The 23,638-nt window shown below is 34.7% G+C and overlaps 1 protein-coding gene and 2 long non-coding RNA genes across 19 annotated transcripts in view; 2 read left to right on the top strand and 1 right to left on the bottom strand.

Moving 5' to 3' along the window:
• Positions 1-23,638, bottom strand: part of TCF12 (transcription factor 12) — a 345,689-nt gene that overhangs the window by 166,243 nt on the left and 155,808 nt on the right. For all 17 annotated transcript variants that reach the window (XM_079125900.1, XM_079125889.1, XM_079125904.1 and 14 more), the window contains one exon: positions 8,006-8,108. In XM_079125900.1, coding sequence (XP_078982026.1) covers positions 8,006-8,108 — 103 coding nt within the window. The remainder of the gene's footprint in view (positions 1-8,005; positions 8,109-23,638) is intronic.
• LOC306653090 overlaps positions 1-23,638 on the top strand; it is a 343,839-nt gene that overhangs the window by 217,275 nt on the left and 102,926 nt on the right. The window lies entirely within an intron of this gene.
• Positions 8,692-22,662, top strand: LOC306653088. The gene is made up of 2 exons (XR_013761636.1): positions 8,692-13,068; positions 13,103-22,662. It is a non-coding gene; the product is annotated as an uncharacterized lncRNA (long non-coding RNA).

Raw genomic sequence — 23,638 nt, 5'->3', positions numbered from 1 at the left:
GTGAAGTGGCCTTGTACTCTACTCCCATTTGTCTAACAACTCTCCAGAGGTATTCTCAAAGTAAAAAACAAGTATATAATAAAAGAATTACTATAGAACCACGAAACCACACCACAAAGTAATAATACCCCAAAACACATTTTCCAAGAGGAAAGAATTATGTAAAAACTCAATACACATGTATAATACAAATGCAAATGCATGTGTCTGTGTTTGCAGTTATCAAAAAGTCCTAAATATAAATAGAATAGCAAGTTCCAGTGTTCATAAAAACCTAACACCACACAAAAAAATGCCACCGACCAACAAAATATATAGTGTAAGTCACCAAAAAGTGCGGTTTATGAGAAGTAAAGACTAAATTTTGTATGACAAAATGAATAAGTTGAATATGATGGAGATTACAAAAATGGTAGATTAATACTCAAAATAACCACTTCACGTAAAATGTGAGGCTTATTAAACAACAGCAAACAACTTAACAAAAATGAAGGATCAAAGTGCAATGAATATTTTCCAACAGTAATAATTTTATAATTTAAACCAAAGCAATTCAATGTATTTTCAAAAATTCACTTTCATTTGGTGGCTAATTAAAATTCACATAAACATTGTGACTATCAATCGAGCTAATACTAACTTCCTTTGAAAAAGGTTCCAGCATTTTCAGAATATAGGGAGTACCAGTGCCCCTCTCCTACTGCATCCACTTCTTATAACAACCATATTATTTCTCAACACTCCCAACTGAGAACCACTCAGATGACCTCTCAGGCCCGTTGTAGTTTAAAGAATATTAGTACGTAAGCAATTATTTATCAGAAAACCTTTATTCAATGATGCAGGATTCATCATTTACTAGGATAAGCAGTGAATCTTAAATTGTTCCACATAGAAGGTATGACCTAATAATGCTGCTTTAGGACTTCTTTGAATGAAAATAGTTCCCCAAATTCTCAACTGTGTACCATGGTGGTATTCTCAAATTCTAGCATGTAATTAAACTATAAAGCCTACAAAAGTTCCTTAAGATTTTGTTTTCTAATAACCAAGGAGCCACAGAGCCTGTCATCCACCCCATTACAGATAAAACCCTTAACAGCCCTCAGTTAAGAGTTTATGTTCACTTGGCTAGAATTACAAACAATGGGAAGATTCAAGGAAGAAGAACCTATCAGATCCATGCTCCTAGATCACTTTAAAACTGTAAAGGCATTATAATAAGTATTACTGTTCTCATGAACCACGCACATGGCAAGTGATGATGAGCAAATGGACTGGGTAAAGAAAAAAGAATAAAGGCAATCCTCCATAATTAAGTCCATATAGTTACTAGTTTGAAGGTTCCAAAATTAAGGCAACATTGTTACTTCATGAAAATATTCATTAAATCATAAAAACAAATGAAATATTCTCCACATGTAGTATGGCTGTCTCAAGCCAGAGTTTGTGAAACTGTTGGTCAAAGTCTTGCTAAAAATCCCATAATACACTGCAAATACAAAAGAAATACTTAAGATGAATATCATGTAAGAGACTCAAGGTTTCATGATATCCATGAAAATGACATAATCAGCTACAAAGTCATTTGACAGATTAGGATCTGAGTCAGTTAAATAACTGAGGAAAAAATAAAGATTCAAAGGGGAAGTAATGAACATATAATAGTACCATACAATTTTCTGGAGAAAAAAATAGTCAGGGATAGGGGTCAAGTTCAGTGGTAGAGCATTTGCCTAACATGTATAAAAACCTGGGTTTGATCTCTAGCCCTAGAGGAAAAACAAAACAAACCCTCCCAAAGTTAATGATTAAGTAGAGTTTGTTTATATCATGACCTGGTAGATAATGTTATTTTCTTATTTTAGATTTATTTTCAAATAAAGGACAAATAAAACATTTCCCCTCTATATTTTCTAACATCTTGGTTACTCTTTTAAGAAATTCACTCCAGATAAAAGGGAACTATGCCTACAACAAGGGTACTCTGGAACACAAGGCATCGGTTCTGGTTTGGTCTTTTCCAGTCCAGTCATCTCTGGCTCACAGGAAAGACTTGGAAAAGAATGAACCTCCGAGAGCTGGGGGTGCAGCTCAGTGATAGAGCATCTCCACAGTACACGGAAGGCCCTGGATTCCACCTCCAGCACTGAAGATGGAAGGAAGAAAGGCCAGGAAAAGAAGGAAGAAGGGAAAGGGGAAAGACATGAAAAAAAAAAGGATAATTTAGAGTAACTGGGAAAGACTGAAATTAAGAATCTAGAAGGAGAATGATAGAGGATAGAGAATGATAGAGAATCATACTTCTTCCTTTCTCACTTTTCAAATTCCCTCTGCTTGGCCCATTTTGTTTCTCTACAGTTTTATTTCATTCTTTCAATAACAAATTATGAAGTGAAAAAGGGAATTTTTTTGTGTGGTCCTAGGGATTGAACATGATTGGGAGAGGGGTCTACCATGGAATCTACTTTCTTTTTTATTTTGACACGGTCTTACTAAATTGTGAAGGCCAGCCTCACATCTGCAATCCTCCTGAAGTAGCTAGGATTACAGGCACCACTGCACCTGGCTGAAAGAAGGAAATCTGAAGAAAATGTCTGAACCCTTTGCCACCAGACCAAAATTCAATTTATTCCTAGCCTTCTTGGAATGTAAATTGAAAAATACTATTTAAAAACAAACAAAAAAAAACAAACAAACAAACAAACAAAAAAACCCTAGTTTCAGTGTTCTTTCACTTGTAACAGAAAGATTCCTAATTAATACACTTGAAGATGCTACTCCACCATAAAACTTCCCCTGATTACTTATGGCTGTACCTGATCTTAATCTGTCCCAATGTCTAAGAATTTCTTTGTATCATTCATATTCAGCCATGCATAATAATTACTGAAATTTTTAACCTGACTTCCCTACCACCCTAAAAGAATAAAATTCATAAAAATAGAATATTATTTACTTTTATATTTCATATAGCACTTTCATACAGGGCAAAATAATGGATGAATAGGGATATTAAAAAGATAGAGGTATCCAGCAAGTCAGGGTCTAGGCAGCAGCAAAAGAAAGAAAAAGATGCAGATCTGTAATGTATAGTGAAAGGTAGCAAATGAAAAAATGGTTTGACATAAAAAGCAAAAACAAAACAAAAAAGTGTTGCTAAAAAGGACTCGAGTTAAATTAGAATCAAGAGGGACAGGTTCATGCTTTCTAACTAGTCATTTCATTCTTCTTGGCTTTACTTTCTTCCATTTTTACTAGGAATCTCTAACTTGAATATTTCCTAGTGCCAACATTTTGTGTTTGCAAGCAGCCAAAGGTCAGAGAAAGAAGATCAATGAATATATAATCATATTCTTTCATGATCTGGGGTTTCACTTGGGGTTAATGAAACACAGAGAAAGTATGAAGTACTCATTCTTATGAAACACTATCAAATCAAACACTAAACTATACTGGTTCTCCTAAGTCCAATTATAATCATTTTCATTATCTCATCTAACAAAGGCATTTCATGTATATTAAAGTTAGACATCTTTAAAGGTAGAATTTTATTGTGTTTTGATATTCTGAAAATGGTAATTCTAAATTTTTTATAATTCTGGGAGACTATTAGATTTATCATAAGTTATAGTACAGGTAGTATCTAGTATTCTAAGAGTTTTTCTTGAAATTTGGTTGTTTGAAATATCAATACATAGGAATACATACTGGATAGATTTAAAAAAAAATGTGAGAAAAATGTAGCTGGATTTAAGTTTCCAGAAAAGTCCACAAAAACCGATTTAACCTATAATTAAATGGAAATAAAGCAGTAGCTGCTACCAGAGGGGTCCTTTAATTCCAGAGGTAAAGAATAGAGCTGAGCAAAGAGACTCCAGGAGCAATGTGAAGGGGCAGCTGGTTTGTTTACAAGTCAAATATTTATAAGCAGAAATTGACTGATGTTCTTGAACAATTGGATACCACCTATCAAATTAAATAAGATGCCTATTTAAATGAGTTATAAAAATATACAGAGCAAATACACACACAGTAATTCCAAAGTTCTGTGTCATTTATGTATGTATGTATGTATGTATGTATGTATGTATGTATGTATGTATATATTTAGTCCTTCATACCACCAAGAATCTTTCCAGGTTGTATACCACCGAAAACTAGTTCCCCAGAAGCTAATGATACTTTTTACTAAAAGACTTCTATGTATCATATGAAACTGGGATGTACTGGGTTACTAAAAGCAAAGTTAAACAGCGTTTTCTTTTTTCAGTCTTTAACATACAATCTGGGGACAACTGATACAAAATATATAATAATGTCTAAAGTTATTTCATTATGGTAACTTTTTTCATGGTCATCTCTTAAAACCACTGTTTTCATTAATATAATTAAGGAAAATGCTTACCTAGCAAAAACCTAGGAGCATTACAACAAAGAAACAAGAAATATGCAAATAGAGTGAGCTAATGGAAAGAAAATTCAACTGGGAATCAGTAGACATGGGTTCTATGTTCAGTTTTGCCATTTACTGACCGTTACCTCAGGAAAAACCACTTAATTTTCCTGTGCCTTAGTTTCGGTTTTATCATCTGAAAAACAGCAACTATAATTTTCATTGTAGCCTTTCTCAGAATTGAAAAAAACAGATATATGAGATTATGGAATTATAAAATTCTAGAGCTAGGTAAATATACCTAGTAGTACCCTCTCAGAAAGGTAAAGGTTACTTTCAGGTCCTAATTTTTAACCCTGTATTTTCCCCCCCTTTCTACATGTTGCTTTCACTCTTTAAAAACTGGGTCTCAGAAAGGACTATAATTGAAGGTCTTAGAAAAAAGAAAACTCAAGGTATCCTTACAGCTTAAGTCTCCTGTTTATAATACACACATACTCTTCCCTTAAAATACAAAGCTTCAAAAAGCACAGAGAAGTAGAAAGATTCCAGTAGTACGTCCCATAATCACTTGGGGATGGAAAGTATGCAATTCTGTGACATAATTCATTTCCATGTTCAATTAATAAGTTGGTCCTATCATCACCAAAACAATAATTAATTACCAACAGGTAAAGCAAAACAAATTTTACAGAAATTAATAAGGGGATCAAGAGTATAGAAATGGACCAAAGCTAGAAGAGGCTAGAAAAAGACAAGGCTATTTGGTACAATATTGCAGTTCACTTTTATGGTCAAGGTTTTTGCACAAAGTTTTAATTATGATACAGAACTGTTTGATGCTAATTACTAGTGATGTAATTCATAAAAAGAAACACTAACCCAGCATAATGACTTTTGACTTTCAACACTTCAAAATATCTAAATGAATACAGAAATGTACTTTCTATGATAAACTATTCATTACTGAATCATTATCAGCCCGTTAAGACAAAATTTCTCATTTTTGCAATGCATAAAATCATCAGTGTTTGAAAGCTCCATCGTGAAAGACAATGGCACTTTAAAATTCACTATTTCTTTAGGCAAATGTGCTTATGGCTGAACTTAGCACTCAAAAAATAACAACATTCACTAGATGTATGATCCCCTCCCCACACACACTTACTAGTTTTTTACATGAAGACAGCAATGATGAAATGTGTTACTGCTTTCCTATTAGCTTTAAGTGTTTCTGAGCATTCATCATTCACCACACCACCCCCAAGTGTTACCTGTTTTGACAGTTAGGTATCAACAGTTCAAATGCTTCTAATACTGCCAGACACATATCAGCAGAGCTTTAACAATTCAGGTTTTCAGTCTGAAACTCCCTTAAACTATCAAACAGCTAAAAAAGTGAATCTATCTATTTAAACCCTATCTAGTACTGTAAGTCAGTACAGGTATCTAACAGTTCAATTATTTTGGCTGACATTAAGTTAGATTACCTGTTGCTCATATGGAGCTGCACTTGCCATTTAAGAGGCATTCATTTCCAAAAGCAAGCTGCTTCTAGTAAGCAGAATGCTTCTAGTAAGTTATTATACTGAAGTACTCATTTAATCATTTTTCTTGAAAATAAAGGGATAGAGCATGGTAAACCAAGACTTTGCCAAGGACCGGTCAATCCCTTTTGAATATATCTACCTAATAATTTCAGGGTTACTTCTCCCTTTTTAATATATAAATAAACCCTTTCAAACTAGATAGTTAAAACTTGCAATGAAAATGCATGGTCTGTATAGCTGCACTTGATTAATTATACAAGGTAGTTCTAGTAATTATTTGAAAACTGAAGAAACAAGCACATGCTCATAATTGTTCCAAATGAGAAAATGTTACCTCAAACTGAATTACAGGAGTATTTTTAGTCAACAGCTACTCAAAGAGACTGACATACATACCTTCTGAACTACATTTAATTCTTTCATTTGTCCCCCACAATTTCAAGTCACCTTAGCTCACTGCTCGCTGATGATGCAATTCACTGGGCCTAAGAGTCATCTCTGTGAGCAACAAAGGTAAGAACATAAATACAAAAAGGGCAATTTCTGATTTTTCACATATCAGAGTGAGAGGCTCAAGTAAGAAAGTTTAGTTCAATGCTAATTTACAAAAACATTGATTTTAACTTGCCCTATCATACTTAGTATAAATTAAATGCTACTTGGGGTCAAATTAAAATGCAAAAGGAATTTATTTGAAGGTTCTAGTCTATTTTACTTTGATGGTAACCTCAATGAAAAATTTTAAAACAAACTAGAATGCTTTCCACAGCCAAAAAATATTTTGTTTTAAATTTAACTCTGATTTTTACCTGGAATAATATATTTAATGCCATATTTTCATTTGTAATTGTAAAAACAAACTGTGATTTTAAATACAAGTTTTACTGCTGATTAGATTTCTTCCCTTTGTGTCATACTCAATGATTCTGGTTTTAAACCGTCAACTGCCTTAAGCAAAATCCACACTAGAACATCAGACTTTGTCTCCCAAACACTTCAGAGCACAGAAGAAAGAAACAAAAGACTGTTCAGAGCAAAACCATTAGAATCTGCAGACCACCAGGATTTTGGATTTGGGTAATCCACTTAGATGAGCACACTGTGTCTCAAAAGGACAATTCTTAGATCACAATATAGGTCATGTCCTTAAGAAACAGAATAAGTAATGAAATCAATGTCAATTACACAAAACTTCCACATTTACATGACACCAATGACAATCAGTAAAACAGATTAAATAAAGCTTTTGTAATGTGCTCAGCCACAGCACTAGCAAGAAAGAAAAACAACATCATAAAACACAGAGATTCTTTTGAATCAGGTTTTGCAAAAAGGTCAAATAACTGCTTATTTAAAAAGAAGAAGAATGCTATCCAAACTGGAAAAAAAACCTTGGGCTTATTTCAGACCAAACAACATGAAACTTTCATTTGAGAAAGGGGGGAAACAGGGTGTTTTGCAAGGGGCAGGGAGACGGGGAAGAATGATTAACCATAAAGGTTTTGCCAAAACAGAGTTTAAGTGATAGGTCTCACTCTGCAAAGTACATTTCACTATTGCAGATCAAACCTTTAATCTCAACATGAATTAAAGTGCTTCAAACAATCTCTACAACATCTAAATGTACCATTAGCTTTTAATCAAACAGTGCCAAAAGAAATATTGTTGAATGTAAGTAAAATCTGCCTAAAACCAATTTTTAATTACCATATACACACAACTGTTAAGACAAACAGTAAAGCAACCCTGAAATAATGCTTACCTGCCCCAGAAAACACAAAATATTCAATGCTTGAAGTAACACAGACACTGCCAAAACCGACAGTTAAAAAACTGTTATTTTCTTTTTGACACCAATAACAAGAGCTCTTTATCTAAAAGAGGGTTCCAAATTTCTGGATGTTAGTTCCTCAAGCTAACTTAGGAAAGTCCTAGAAACCTTTAGAAACTCAGAAACTTTCCTCTGGATACTTACGTGTCCCTCTTGGACAAGGGAATTAAAAAACGTCTCTGACCACAGGAGCTTTGAGAAAACTATTGCAGAGAAGCACCAACTTACCCATCAGATTTGAGTTCATGAAAGGTGTTGGGGACAAGCCTTCGTGGGCCCCTAATCGACTGTCATTCAAGTGATCACTGTAATGAGGGCTGTCTGTAAAACCCTAGGGGAAAAAAAAGACCAGAGTATTAAAGAGATTATTTGGTAGTCCTGCTAAATGAGCATAATGACACTTACCTAGTTAATACACAGACTTACAAATTGTTATTCCTAACCAAGATCCTCATTTATTATTTAAAAACAGAATGGAATATTCCTTTTATTCCTCTTAAGGTTTTAAAGTAATTTTTTAAATTTATTGATATTAAAGTTTCTGAAAACAAATACCACAAACCCAATGTTTTTATTACCAGTGCTTCTGACAAGAGGAAGGAGCTATCAAAATTCTATAAACTATTACTAAAATTATCCCTATAATCTTATTACATACAAAAGGAGAGTTCTATAGATCACTGAGTAGTAATAAGTTAGGAAAATTATTATCATTTTTTCTCTGCTCTTGCACCTTATGAACAAAGGGTTATGAACAAAAGTTTTATCCAAAATACTAAAAATAATCCACAATCAGTATATTGGAAATAAATTCTTTCCTAAATAGCAAACAATTAGTTAGAAAGGTCTGTTTATATTCCTTTTAATATCTGTATAACAAGATACACTCCTATAAAAGCTGAACCATGTAAAAAAGGAGAACACGATAGACATAACTCATTTAAACTCTTAAGTTTGAAAAAAGAAACTGCAAACACCATGAAGACAATATAGCTAATGCTATCATTTCATACAGCTATTACTCAATTTCTCTTTATAGCTCACCAGATTTTCTAAAAGCAAAACAGGGTAAAGATAAAGTTTACAAAATCCCTGTGAATTAAAATCTCCTGGTTCTCAGACTCTTATACAAAGTATAGCATCACCTCCAAAATCATATTGTTTCTAAACAAGTCTTTGAATACCAGTTAATTAAAAATGCATGTGATACCTACCTCTTTGCCAATTCAAAATCACAAAGTAAAGATCAAAAAAACTTAGAAGAGGCCCAAGTAAGAAAGAAAACCGCCCTGACTCACAGAAATCAGAAACCATCAAAAATCCCCTGGGACTATAAAATGATGAATGTACAATCACTGAACATTTATCATTATCCAAACTGCAGGTTAACATTCAAGAAGACATTAATAGGGCTGAAAGAGGTCTCAGTACCTTTGTAGGCATGTTCTCAATTCAAAGAACTAGAAACCAAGAGCTAAACAACTATCAAATCATTACAACTGCTTATGGATGCATGTCACAACTCCTTCTGCCATGCAGTTTTAAGACTTTTCTTTTGGGGGTGCTAACTCCCAAATGAATCTGTTTCATTTCTATCTTCTTTAGAAACACCAATAACACATGAGACAGACATAAGAAGTATCTGGGTGAGATTTACAACTTGGTTATGACCACAAGGGTGTCCTCAGTAACCACAACCCTAGACCCACATGTGATAGCCAAAAGCAGCAGAAGTTACATACAAAATAGGATGGTTCCCAGAAAGGCCACTCCGTGAAGTTTACTTTCATTCTTAAAATGAACATACTGTCAAGTGCTAAGTAACATACATTGTCTTGCATATATCTGGACATTCTGATACCCCTTCCTACTGTCATTCTTAGGCACAAGGTCAAAATAATGCATCAAAACCTATAAAACACTCACTGAAATACTGCTTAACATCATAAAACAATACTAGTCTAGAAAAACGCTAACTTCAATATGTTTGTACATCAACTAATTGTTCACACTACATTTGAAAGATAAAGGTTAAATTAGTATGTTCTCAGCTTTCTTAATTTTTCGTTCTCTTCATTCTAGTATAGTAAAAAGCTTTCTTTTCCTTTCACAACTATAAAAGCACTAAAGTTGACTTACAATTATTTCCTAAAGCACCTTCGAACAAATAAATCTGTTTTAAATACATATTTACGATCTGTCAAATTATTGTACATAGTTTATTAACTTTAACATGCTAACATGACTTTCTGTACTCATACCAAAGAACACAATAAATATTTAACTGTCAACCATACAAAAATATAGTAAATACTGTACTTAATTCACACACAATCACATATTACAGGACATAGAACAAAATTTACTACAAGATTGTTTCACAGCAATCAACTGTTTGACAATCTCACATATAAAATCTGGGACTGGCACGCTGCATCACAGAGTAGAGACAAAAGCATGAGCTTTTTTCTTCACGTAAGTAAGATTTGAATATGAGTCCTCAATATTTGCCTTTTCATTGACTACATGCACATAATGTTAATCCACATATTAAATAAGAGTAAAGTATAATGGCACATTTAAAATAAAATTAACAGAAATTTAAATAACGTACACACAAACACACACACACAAAACACACACACACCCTTAGAGGCTCATCTTAATGAATACAATTTCCTTTAAAATCTATTGCCTAAGAGGCAAGGAAAAAAAATAGGTCTTCATCTACAGATACATACTGCTGCTGGGGAAAGGGACAAAGAGACAGAACTCAGAAATGGGTGCCACAGTGCTAGACCAAAACCTCACTTCAAAAACTGAGATTACTCATCACTGCTTCTACAGAGTAGTGGTGATCCTACCCTGAATATAACTTTTGGTGAACTTAGATGAATACTTAGAAATAATTTACAAACATTTACATAAGATTACCATGGAACACATTTTTACTGTCAGTTCTAGAAAGATCCACAAATACTAGCATAGTAATGCATCATCCAGCTGTATAAGACCTAGAGCCCTGCTTTGCAAACTTAAAGAATCCTATCAATACAATAGAGACTTTGTTAAAATGCATATTAAGATGCATAAGGTTGGGGTGGGGCCTAAGATTCTGCACTTCTAAAAAGTAAGTTGATACTGCCAGTGCATGGATAACATTTCTAGTAGCGAGAACTTAAGATAATGTGGAAATATCTCTTTTATATATGGAAAATAAACCATTTGTATATGAGGTATCCCCTTAAAGCTCCTCTGTTAATGCAGAATGTTCAGAGATAAATGACGGGACTGTGAGAGCTGTAACCTAGTAAGTTCATCCTACTTTGAATGGACTAACTATAACTAGGTGGTATCTACAGGCAGGTGGGGCAAGGCTGAAAGAGGTGGGTAACCAAGGAATGTACCCTGGAAAAATTCATCTTCCTTGTGACCCCTCCACCCTCTATCTGCTTTTCAGCCACCATGAGCTGAACAGTTTTCCTCTGCCATGATATTGTGCCTCACCTCAGGCACAGAGCAATACTGTCAGCCAACATTTCCCCTTTGAAACTGTGAGCCCAAATACACTTTTCACCTTCTAAGTTGTTCTCCTTGGGTATTCTGGACACAGTCACAAAAATCTGACTATGCAATTCAGAAGCCTTTGGAGCTGGTTTATGAGAGAAGATTGCAAAGGTATGAAGATGTACACTGGAGAAGCCTTAGAATTTTTTAAGTAGACCTTATAAAACATCAAAATGCAGACAGTAAAGACTGCTCATGAGGTTTCAGAGGAAGTGATGATTTTACTGGGAATTGACTAGAGGCCATTCATGTTACATTCTAGCAAAAAACTTGTCTATGTTTTGCCCGTGTTCTAAGACTGTGAGGCTGAATTTTAAAATGATACATTCATTAATCTGGCAGAGGAAATTTTGAGGCTGTGCAGCAGTCAGTGGCATGGATTTTGCTGCTAGTTTTTAGCAAGGTTTAATGTGAGAAAAAGAAGCAGGAAACAGTTGAAGGATTTTTAATGTTATTATAATTTTTATACCTTTATTTATTTTTATGTGGTGCTGAAGATCAAACGTAGTGCCTCACACATGCTAGGCAAGCTCTCTACCACTGAGCTACAACTGCAGCCCTGAACTGCAAGATTCTTTAAGAAATTTTTAATTTGTTCTAATTAGTTATAAAGGACAGTAGAATACACTTTGACCCATCGTACATAAATGAAGTATAACTTCTCATTCTTTTGACTGTACATGATGTAGGTTCTCTGACATCGGCTTACTTCACTTAGCAAGATTTTCTCCAGCTCCATCCACTTCAGGGCAAATGCCATAATTTCATTCTTCTTTAAGGCTGAGTAATATTCCATTGTATATATGTACCACATTTTCTTTATCCATTCACCTACTGAAGGGCATCTAGGTTGATTCCGTAGTTTAGCTATTGTGAATTGAGCTGCTATAAACACTGATGTGGCTGCATCACTGTAGTATGCTGATTTTAAGTCCTCTGGGTATAAACCCGGAGTGGGACAGCTGGATCAAATGGTGGCTCCATTCCAAGTTTTCTGAGGAATCTCCATACTGCTTTCCAGAGTGGTTGCACCAATTTGCAGTCCACCAGCGATGTATGAGTATACCATTTTCCCCACATCCTCACCAACACTTATTGTTCCTTGCATTCTTGATTACTGCCATTCTGACTGGAGTGAAAGGGAATCTCAGTGTGGTTTTTATTTGCATTTGTCTAATTGCTAGAGAGATTGAACATTTTTTCATGTATTTGTTGATCGATTATATTTCTTCTTCTGTGAAGTCTGTTCAGTTCCTTAGCCCATTTATTGATTGGGTTTTTGTGTTTTTTTTTTTGGTGTTAAGTTTTTTGAGTTCTTTATATATCCTGGAGATTAATGCTCTGAGATGCATGTGGTAAAGATTTTTCTCCTATTCTGTAGGCTGAGTTGAAGGATTTTTTTAAAACTGCAGTTTGGTCAGAAAAATGTCTGTAAAACTAGGGTCAAGAAAGGTATGGTTGTTGTAGAGATTACAGTCACTATAGAGATGCTAAGTGCTTTATGCAGAGAAAAAGGAAAAGATGGCTTGAGGACGTCTCAGGAATTTGAAAGAACCTGGGGCATCTTGCTTGCACAGGTGGGGCCTAGGAAGATGTTTCAAGTTTTTCAAAGGCCACTGCGGCTGTGATATATGGGGACCCAGATACTATGTGAACTGGCAGCAGACCCTGGTGTCACTCCATGGTGCTGGTTCTTCAGGAATGCAGAATGCTGGAGTTAAGAGGTTAACAAAGCATCCACTGAGACTTTAAAAGAAGGTCTTTGACAAAGGAGGTCAGAAATGTATAGGAGTGTCAGAAACCCTGCAGACAACCTCTGAGAGGGTGACAGACACATGAAACTGTGTAGGTAAAGTCAAAGCTGGAACACAGGAGTTAAGAGATGCCATTAACATGCACTGTTGACAAGGACTACAGGCAACACAGATAGCCAGACTGAAAAAGAGAGGTCATATGGGTTATAACCAGCAAGGTCAAAGGAGTAGGGCTGTGCATGTCCTTTGGAAAGTACATCTTGCCCACGTTTCCTAGACTCTGCATACGGAGTTATAGGACCCATTTGCCTAGCTGGATTTTGGTCTTGTTTTGGTTACATCCCTTCTATGCCTATATCCTTCCTTTGGAATAGAAATGCTGTATATGTGTCATATGTTTTTGATCTTTTCAGGGGCTCCGACTCAAGAGTTTGCCTTGAGTCTCAAATGAGACCGGACATGGGCTTTTCATAATGTTAGAACTGCTAAGATTATGCAGACTCTTAGATACAAACTAAATGCATTTTGCATTGAGATGAACATAAGCTTTGGGGGATCCAGTACAGAATGTTGTGGTGTAGATATGAGGTTTCCCATACAAATGCAAAAATGTTCAGGGGTGAAATGATTGGATTTGTGAGAGCCGTAACCTAATCAATTCACCCTCCTTTGAAAGGACTAACTAGGTGGTAATTGATGACAGGTGGAGTGTGGCTGGAGATGAATTACTAGGGGTGTACCCTCAAAAGGTTCATCTTCCCTGTGGTCTCTCAGTTTTCTGGCTGCCATTAACAATGGAAAGTATGCCACCACCATTCCCTTCCCCCATGATATTCTACTTGACCTCAGTCCCAGAGTAATGGAGTCAGCTGTCCATAAACTGAACCTCTGAAACGGTAAGCCAAAATAAACTTCTCTTCATCTAAGTTGTTGTTTTCAGGTATTTTGGTGACAACAACAAAAACCTAACACAAGAGAAATTCAAGTATAGAAAGGTAATAGCCAGGTAAGCCTTCCAAGCTCCACCCCCCAGAACCACTTTAAAATATTGCAAATTTCCAGATAACAAATTAGGAAGAAATCTGGTAGTCAAGAGAAAATCCAAGGTGATTAGAATAACAAAATGTTATTATGTATGCATGTAATTCATGCATGTATTTTTAAGGAGAAGGTAACTTCTCAAATACAGCCTCAATGAAAGAAATCTGTTAGATAACCAGGAATTTAAAACAGCAGAGTTGTTAATTATCACACAGACAATGAGCATGGCTGCCCATTAGTAGAAAAGGCAAAAGGGAAGAATGCCCTAACCTAGTGCAGTCAAAGGGCTGACAAAATAGCAGGGAACAAAGCAAAAAAAAAAAAAGGAGCAACCTTCAAAGGGCTAGAGACCACCCCAGGAGGTGACTGGCTTAAGGAAGTGGTAGAAGAGACAGGAAGGAACAAGGGTAAGCAAGCAATAAATAAGATATCTCTCAATCAGATCATTCAATGGGACAAGTAAATGAATGTTAAACCAGTGAGATCACCAAATACAAAACTATCATGGTGCACATTTTAATTGATAGTTATTATACTTTGGATTGGGTGGTGTGGCTCTGTAGTGGGGTGCCTGCCTAGCATGTGCAAGGTCCTGATCCCCAACACCACACCACATATACACACACACACACACAAAGATACTACACTAATATAAAAATGATCAAACCTGATCCCCTGAGACTTTTAACGAAGATACCCCTGAGACTAAGTAATTAAGTATTACTATGAGATTAACAGTTAATGAAAATGAGATTTTTTTCATATGTGAGATGACAGCCATTATAAAGGCAAAGCAAGGGCTTGGGTTGTGGCTCAATGGTAGAGCACTTGCCTAGCGCATGTGAGGCACTGTGTTAAATCTCAGCACCACATAAATAAAGTTTTTTAAAAATGCCTAATTTAAAATAAAATAAAGGCAAACAATACTATTAGAATCATTTATTAGACTAGCTTTTCACTATGCTCTTTACCACAAAAAATATTTTCCAAATACCCTCTAAAAAATAATTGTTGCTGCATACCTGTAATCCCAGCTACTCAGGAGGCTAAGGCAGGAGGATCTTAAGTTTGAAGCCAACCTTGGCAATTTAGCAAGACCCTAATTTGAAAATAAAAATATTTGTAAAAGAACTGGGGTGTAGTTCAGTGGTAGAGTTCTTGTCTAGGAACAGTGAGCCCCAGGGTTCAAACTCCAGTATGAAGGAAGGGAGGCAGGAAAAATACTTAAGAGATTAATAAACAATGAAATCATTATTAATAAAAGCTGATACATGGAGAAATTAAAAAACTTCAATTCTGTCTAAAATGTCTAGATCATTGCTTAACTTATATCTCTCAGGTTCATTTATGAGTACAGAACACTTCATAAAAGCTTTGATATTATAAAATGTGTTCTATAAAAAGCATTTCATACTTTTGTCTATGTTCATTTTATGGTAAAAGAATTTAGAAACATTAATTCCTACTACACTATGACAGCAGATGCAAAGAGATCAATCAAAGCTGCTTCCATATTTAAACTAAAAAGCACATAATCAAACCTTTTGTTCCATCACAAAACAAAAAGCCTAGAGCAATAACCTAGTTCTAATTATTTTATATGGTATTTTATAGAAGTACCAAAAACATATGATCTTTTCCCTTCCGTCTGGTGAGGTCTTACTATATTGCCCAGGATGGCCTTGAACTCCTGGGCTCAAGTATTCCTCCTACCTTGGGATTACTTGGGCTGGGATTACAGCATATGCCATTACTCCTGGGTTAATCTGGAAAAGGTGGGTATACTGTATGATGAACCCATGAAGCACTTAACCACTGAACCACATCCCCAGCCCTTTTCATTTTTTATTTTGAGACAGTGTCTTGCTAGGTTGCATAGGCTCTCATTAAGTTGCTGAGGCTGGTCTTAAATTTGTGATCCTCCCACCTCAGGTTCCTGAGTCACTAGGATTACAGGCATTTTACACAGTCCAGCAGGGCTTACATTTTCAAATAGCTTATTTTAAAAAAAATTATTTCACCCAGCCCATAAGAAAAGTGTAACCGTGAGAAGGCCGCCTCTAGTTCAGAAGAGATCCATGGTCTTTCTAACCTTTTTATTTCTTTGTATAAAAACATTTGTCTAAATTCTATTTTAGAATATTGTAATGCTTTTCAGTGGTGAAAAAGGGAAGGTAAAAAGACTTTTCCAATAAAGATACACTTTCCCAGAAAAGCTTTCCCTGATCCCAACCAGACCAAATTCAGGTGAGCTCATTCTGTGTTCCCTAGGCAGTAAGCATTTCCATCACACTCCTGTTCATACTTCTTGAAATTGCCTATTTAATTATCCATTTAAATTATGCCACAATTATCTATTATAATTGCACAGTACAGCGTAGTTGAAATGTGGAATTTTTCTGGAGCCAGATTGGCAGATCTGAACTCCATTTTTGCCACATACTAGCTGTTTGACTTGGAGCAAATTAAATCTTTCTTGCCTGGGTTTCCTTGTTTGTGTAATAGAGATAATAATATCTAGACTACTCTCATCTCACAGATTGCAAAAGGATTAAATGAGTTAATAAACATAGCCCTTAAGTTCTCAGAACATAGAAAACACACAATAAATGCTAGCCATTATCATCCTAGTTAGAGATTACTATGTCATACAAATTCTAAGAGGGCAGGGACCACGTCTGTGGGATCCCCCCACACACACAACTGAATTCTCAGAACAATATCTGGCACATGCATGGCAAGTGCTCAATAAATGACAGAGGGATGGGGTTTTCAACTGTTAAATCTTTAAAATGCTGCAGAGCTTAAGATTTTATAAATGTTCGGTTTCTCAATAAAACAATAGTAACTATCATAAAGAAGGTTTATCAGTTACTAGCTTATCTAACTGGTTTGAACAAGTAACCAGGGAATTTTGGTTATTCTAAGAGCCAAAGGATTTCACATTAAGTTATGAAACTGTATCATCTCTTAAGGGGCCTAAACCAATAGAATCTACAAAAAGTCATCACAAGTTCCAGAGGACGTCTGGATATAAATAAACGAGAAAAAATGGAAATAAAAATAAGAACAAATCAAGTTTAAAAGAAAAGCATCCTTATAATATTTATTTACTTATCACCATGATAAATCACCAAAATAAATGCCTAAACATATAAGGCTATTCTTTCTTGAAACCAATGCTTAAAGGTCGTATGGTTTAGATAAGTTTCCCTCAAAGGTCCTGTGTTAAAGGTGTGGTCCCAGCTGGTGGCACTATTAGGAGTTGGTGGAACCTTTGGAGGTGGGGCCTAGTAGGAGGAAGTGAGGTCACTGAGGTGTGCCTTTGAAAGGGACACTGGAACCATGGATCCTCCTCTTCCTCTCTTTGCTTCATGGCTGCCATAAGGTGAGCCGCTTCCTCCGCCACACAGTCCTACCATACTGTACTGCCTCCACACAGGCCCAAAAGTAAAGGGGCCAACAGACTATAGACTGAAACCTCCAAAACTGAGAGCAAAAATAAATCTTATAGTTGATCAGGTATTTTGTTACAGTAATGGAAAGCAGACTAACACAAACAGAGTGTCTTACTCAGTTAAATACTCCTCTGGAAAAGAGAAGAGCACTGACTTGGTAAGTCAGTTACCTGATAGCAGTCTGTGCTGTGTGGCTTGAGGCTCTACCACAAGTGACAAGCATGCTAATGGGCACTGAGCATTAAAATTATTAAACTAAAAAAAATGAAAAATGAGCAATGCTACAGTTAATAAGTCAGGTCTACATCCGAAAAAGCCACTTAATAATCCATATTTTAAGTTTCTATTGTCCTTTAACTGATCAGGTGCTAATATACAATGAACCACCCTAATAGGAAGATTGACTTTTTTAATTTTATGTGGTTTTATTATAGCTGAACACTTCAGAGTTACAGCTTTGATATAAATAAATTCTGGTATGATTAAATAAATAAGATCTATTCAGAAAGTACAATATACATGAATTTATGGTACTTGTCCAAATATTACTAGCATGCAAATTATTTTGTTATTTGGGAGATTGATTTTTGTAATCCAGGTCCAAAAACTCCTTAAGGGCAAGAACAGCACCGAACTTTGGTATATAATTAAGGGCTTACATTTTCATTACATGACCTTAATGATAAATCATCAGGTAATTTTTTTTTTTCATGAAAAAGAAACAGTTTCACAGTATTACTTTAACCCTGGACTGAAGAGAGTCTTGAATGGGCATAGGTAGGAGAAGGAAAATCAACAACTTTTAGAGATGGAGAGAATACTCAGAAGTATGATGGATACATGAAATACTGCTTGTGGAAGGACATGAATAACTTTTCAACATGAGATACCAAATCATCACCAAAAATGCTACTCCTGTTGAATCCTAAGTTCAGTCCATCCATACTCACAAGTTTATTGAAGTAAATGCTAATGCCATCTGTTAGAAAAAAATCAGAATTCTCTGGCCTGCAGTTTCTGGATTTTATCTTATAGCCCTCATAGGAAAAAATATACTAAGCAAAAAAAAAAAGAATACAACTGTTACGTGATGTGATAAAACCCTAAGAAACCATGTAGTTCACACTTACTTTACCTATTGTACAGATGATGAAAGACTAGTAAGGTGACTGTTTTGTTCCAGATCTGTAAGCAAAGGATTGGCAAAGATGGGGTTAATAAAGATGCAATATACCAAATACCAATTATCAATTCACAGGGGATTATAAAGCTAACAACATGAAGTGGCAAGTGTAGCAGAAGGGCCTCATTTCACTTAACCTCAAGGTAACCTAATCAAGATTACAAAACAAACTCTGAATAACAACTGTGAGCAAGAAACTCTCTATTTTGCACCAGTATTATGTGTTATATAAAATATCACTTGCTTCTAAAATTATTGTTCACTTCATTAACAATGAACAAATCTCTTTCTTTGTGCTTCTAAGAACCTTATTTTCTGCAAACTGTTTCCATAGTGTTCTACTTTCTATATTGTTCAATTCTTAATTATCTTTACACTTAAAACAAATCTTAAAAGCAGAAAATGTCTTTGGCATTGAATTACAATCCTGCTTACAGATTTTGAAAGTTAATTTCTTCAGCAAGTCTATATCAAACCTACAAGTCTTAACACAGGGTACATTAAAAGTGTAGAACATCCTTCTACTGCAAGTACATAAGGAAATAAAATGTCTATTACAATATTAATCCATTTATACTGTACTATTGTCTACATAATACAAAGGTAAAAGTGTAAATTAATAATGCTGCTACTGTAGTTTACAAATTATAAAAAACAGTATCTGATGAATTGGTCTCTACAAGAACAGAGGAAAACAATACTTAAATGAACAAGGTGACATTCAGTGAATTAAAAAATATTTTAGTTCATACTATGCCGTTACCATCCAAGGCGGCAGACACTAAAATCAAGAAGAAACATAATATTCCGCTCTTGGTTTCTAATGTTTAATTTTTTCTTGATTCTTATTAACTGGCAAAACATTACAGAGGTTAAGTACCTTCCAATTCAGGAATGGCTGTTCACTTAAAATAAAATTTTAAATAGGGAAAATATAACTCAATTAGAAAATTATCTATCAAAAACTATACTATGAAATATAATGTAACACATAAAAAAATGAGGAAAACTGATTAGTTTTCCACATAGTGACTTCAGACTTACATGTATAAGGTTTGTCAGAAAGTTATGTTTATGCTAATAGATTATAATGTTATATTTGCATTAACAAATAGTTTTTAAATGCCATATTTTTTTAAAGGAAAAAATAGGACAAGAAGCAAAGGAAAGAAAGTGCTTTCTTGTCTAACTTAACTGAAAAAAACAATCTTCCCTCTAATTTTTGTGCCTTCTAGTGCAATACTGAACATGTTTTAAACCGTATCACTTAAAATCCCTCACAGATTCTCCATTTTCCTTTAGCAGGCGCTTCCTTTACAGTAACTCTGGATAATCTGTGTCAGGGCTAGTTAAAGTACAGTGTGTAGACTGATGATGAACCAAGGACAGTTGGTTATCAATAAACAAGGTAAACAAAGGAACTATGAAGGAGCTTTTCAGACACGATCTAAAGTAATGTGACAGAACAATTTTAGGTGGTTTTAGTATATAATAAAAATAAACCTGAACCTTGGATTTTATAAAATTAATTATCTTTAAAAATGTACTATAAAATACGTGATACATAAATTTTTTGAGGAATCCCAATCTTGGTTTAAACTTAGTTCCACCTTTTCACCTGTAAAAGGTTCTGTGTTCACCTATAACAGGTTTATTAAAAGATTACATACACATTATTACACAATTTATCCTAATTTTGCCTTCTAAAAATTTATTCTTTATTGTATTTTTGAAAAGTATTGTTCTAAAGATAATTTTTTTTGTAAAAAGTCAGTCCTTCACAGGTTTAGAAGCACTAATTCATATCTTTAGTATTAAAAATGTGGTTCTCAGGCTGGGGCTGTAGCTCAGTGGCAGAGAGTTTGCCTAGCATGTGTGAGGCACTGGGTTCAACCCTTAGCATCACATAAAAAAAAATAAAGGAATTGTGTCCATCTACAACTAGAAAAAAAATTTTTTAAGGGGTTCTAAGTTACTTTGGAAAATTCATGGCGCTGTTCAAATGCAAAACTTCTGGAAAAATCTTAAGATTCAGTGACCTAAACTCCTCATTATAAAAAGATCTTCAAAAGCTGGGCAAGGTCATGCTAGCCTGTAATCCCAGCAGCTCAGGAGGCTAGGGCAGAAGGATCTCAAGTTCAAAGCCAGCCTCAGCAAAAGCGAAGTGCTAAGCAACTGAGACCCTGTCTCTAAATAAAATACAAAACAGGGCTGGGAATGTGACTCAGTGATGGAGTATCCACCACCCACCCCCTGCAAATCTTCAAGTGGTTTATAAACAATTTGTAGTTTGAGAATTAATCCATATTATCTTGTAAGCCATGGGGCCTCATACAATGTAAAACAATATAAGCTCTATTATTTCTTTTTTCTACCATCAGCACCACATCAAAGCCAAAGAGCTCACATTTTAAAGTCCTGATTCTGCCTTCACATTTTAAAAAAACTGGTGGACTTTACCTAACTGAAAGTTTATATCTTCTATAAATCTTATATATGATTAAGTAAATGTTTTTTGTATTTATGAAACTAATTAAAATAAAACTTAAAACTACCTTTATTAAAACTCATGCAGTAAGAAGAAAAGACATCAGACAATTAGCAATGCTGTGTTTTCAGACTAAGATAAAATATTTTAAAGTGATATCCCTCTAGGAACAATATTATCCATGTTAAATGTTTATTTTTTAAAAATAGGTGGGGAAAACTAGAATAAAAACAGTATATATTATCCTACTATTTAATCTTGTAAAAGTTACAGGGAAAACAACTAAAATATTAAGTATAAAAAGTGTTCAAGGCCAACCTGGACAGCATAGTGAAACCCTGTATCAGAGAAGGGAAGGAAAGAGAGAAGGGGAGGAAGTGGGGAGAGGGAAGGGGAAGGGGATGGGAAGAGACTCAGATTTCTTTACTTTTCTATATTTTCCAAAATGTCTAAGATAACCATTTGTTTCTTTTCTAAAAGACACATAATTTGTTATTTCCTTTAATATGATTACAGTAAGGTATTTCATTGTGGAGAGTTAGGAATATACAAAAATAGCATCAACCAGAATAGGAGGAAAAGCTTCCACTGTACTGCCACTGAAATGCAAACTCAATGACATTTTGACAAATTTTCTTCCAATTTTTAAATGTCTCTAAAGTTTTTCAGACATACAAAATTGTACTAAACAATCGTGGGTCCATGACTCAACAAATAAAACACTACCAATATAATTTAAACCCCTATTTCTCTTAAATTCTTCTTAGAAGCAAACAATATCATAAATTTGTTCTATCATTTTCATATATTACTTTGCACTCTCATTACATATGTATATTCCCTAATATATAGCATGATTTTTCATGTTTTAAATTTTTATCTAAGTAATATTAAACTTTTTTTTCCTTTATTCACTAAACATGCACTATGTAAGGTTGATGTGTGTTGATAATAGATAGCACTGGTACACACATGTTATACTGTACGATATTTATAAATACATCACACTTTATTCAACCAGCCCCCTTTGATAATTTTTCATTTGCTTCTATGTTTTACCTATTAAAAACAAGGCTGCCATAACATTTTAGGTTTCCTTGTACCTACATGAGGATTTATGTGACATTTTCTCTAGCAGTTAATAACTAGTAGTAAACTTGCTTGGCTATTGGGTTTGTACATCTTCAAATTTCATAGATGTTGCCAAACTCTTCTCTAAAACAGAAATATACTACTGTATATATACTACTATCTTGAATGGAATAATAAGCTTCTACCAGAAAACCCCAAACTTATGAAAGAAAGTTTCCAAAGTCTACATATAAGCTATATTTAACTTACAACACACTTCCCAGATGGTTAAAAACAACAACCACCAAGTGATCATGATTACATTTATTCATTTAGTCCTTAGTATAGCCATATTCTTGTCTGAAATAATCCAACTGGGTCCAAAGGTAATCTTTTGCCTTAATAATTAAATTCTGGGGATACATCTGTTAAATGAGTTAATTTTCACAAGGATCCTCAGTTCACCTTAAGGTTCTAAAATTAAAACTATATATATAACTTCATGTATTTGAGGTAGGGTAGAAGAAATGAAAAAAACAGGTGGAAAGGAGACGTAAAGGAAGAGTGAGGAAATGCAACTTTAAAGTCTGCATACTTTTTCCAGGCCTGCTGCTCTCCAACCCAGTCTCTCTTCCAGGCCTGTTATTCCCAAATTTATGGGAAATCTATATATTTTAAACTTACCATAAGTTCACTCACTTATAATTATCTTATACACTATTAACTAACCCACCAATAAACAGATTAGGTAGAGAAAAATATGACATTTTAAGAAACAAACCTAAAATTTAGGGGACTTTCCAACATTACTTATCTGATAATAGGGACCATGTCAGCCTAAAGATGCTGACAATGACCAGACCACCATAAACCATCTTGTGATCACCAGACTGATATCATCCTTTCATAATGCCCCATTCCCACCCCCCACTAACCTTCCTAATGTGGAACAACAAAAACCTTGAAATGGCCCCCATTCTCTCTTAAATGTATATCCCCCTTGCTTTCCTAAATAAATATATATTTGCCTCTACATGTGCTGAAATCTCTTCTGTCACATGTATCAAGGGCCCTGCTGGTGCAGTCAAGTCCCACAACTTCCAGGAACTTCTTAGGGTTCTCTTCTAGAGATATTTCTTTTGTGGTGACAGTATTGATATACCAAAATTTGACAAAAGTACAATATATTTTGCTGTTGACAGTATCCTGTCTTGATTCCCAGCGTTGAATTGGCTATTATAGCTATGGCAACAGTGTCAGCTATTGATTTTAAATTCTGACCTATGACCATAATACTTA

The sequence above is a fragment of the Sciurus vulgaris genome (genome assembly GCF_902686455.1).
Source record: "Sciurus vulgaris genome assembly, chromosome: 2".
NCBI classification, from domain to species: Eukaryota; Metazoa; Chordata; class Mammalia; order Rodentia; family Sciuridae; genus Sciurus; species Sciurus vulgaris.
The sequence above is the reverse complement of the archived record's forward strand: the minus strand, read 5'-3'. Positions and strand labels throughout refer to the sequence as shown.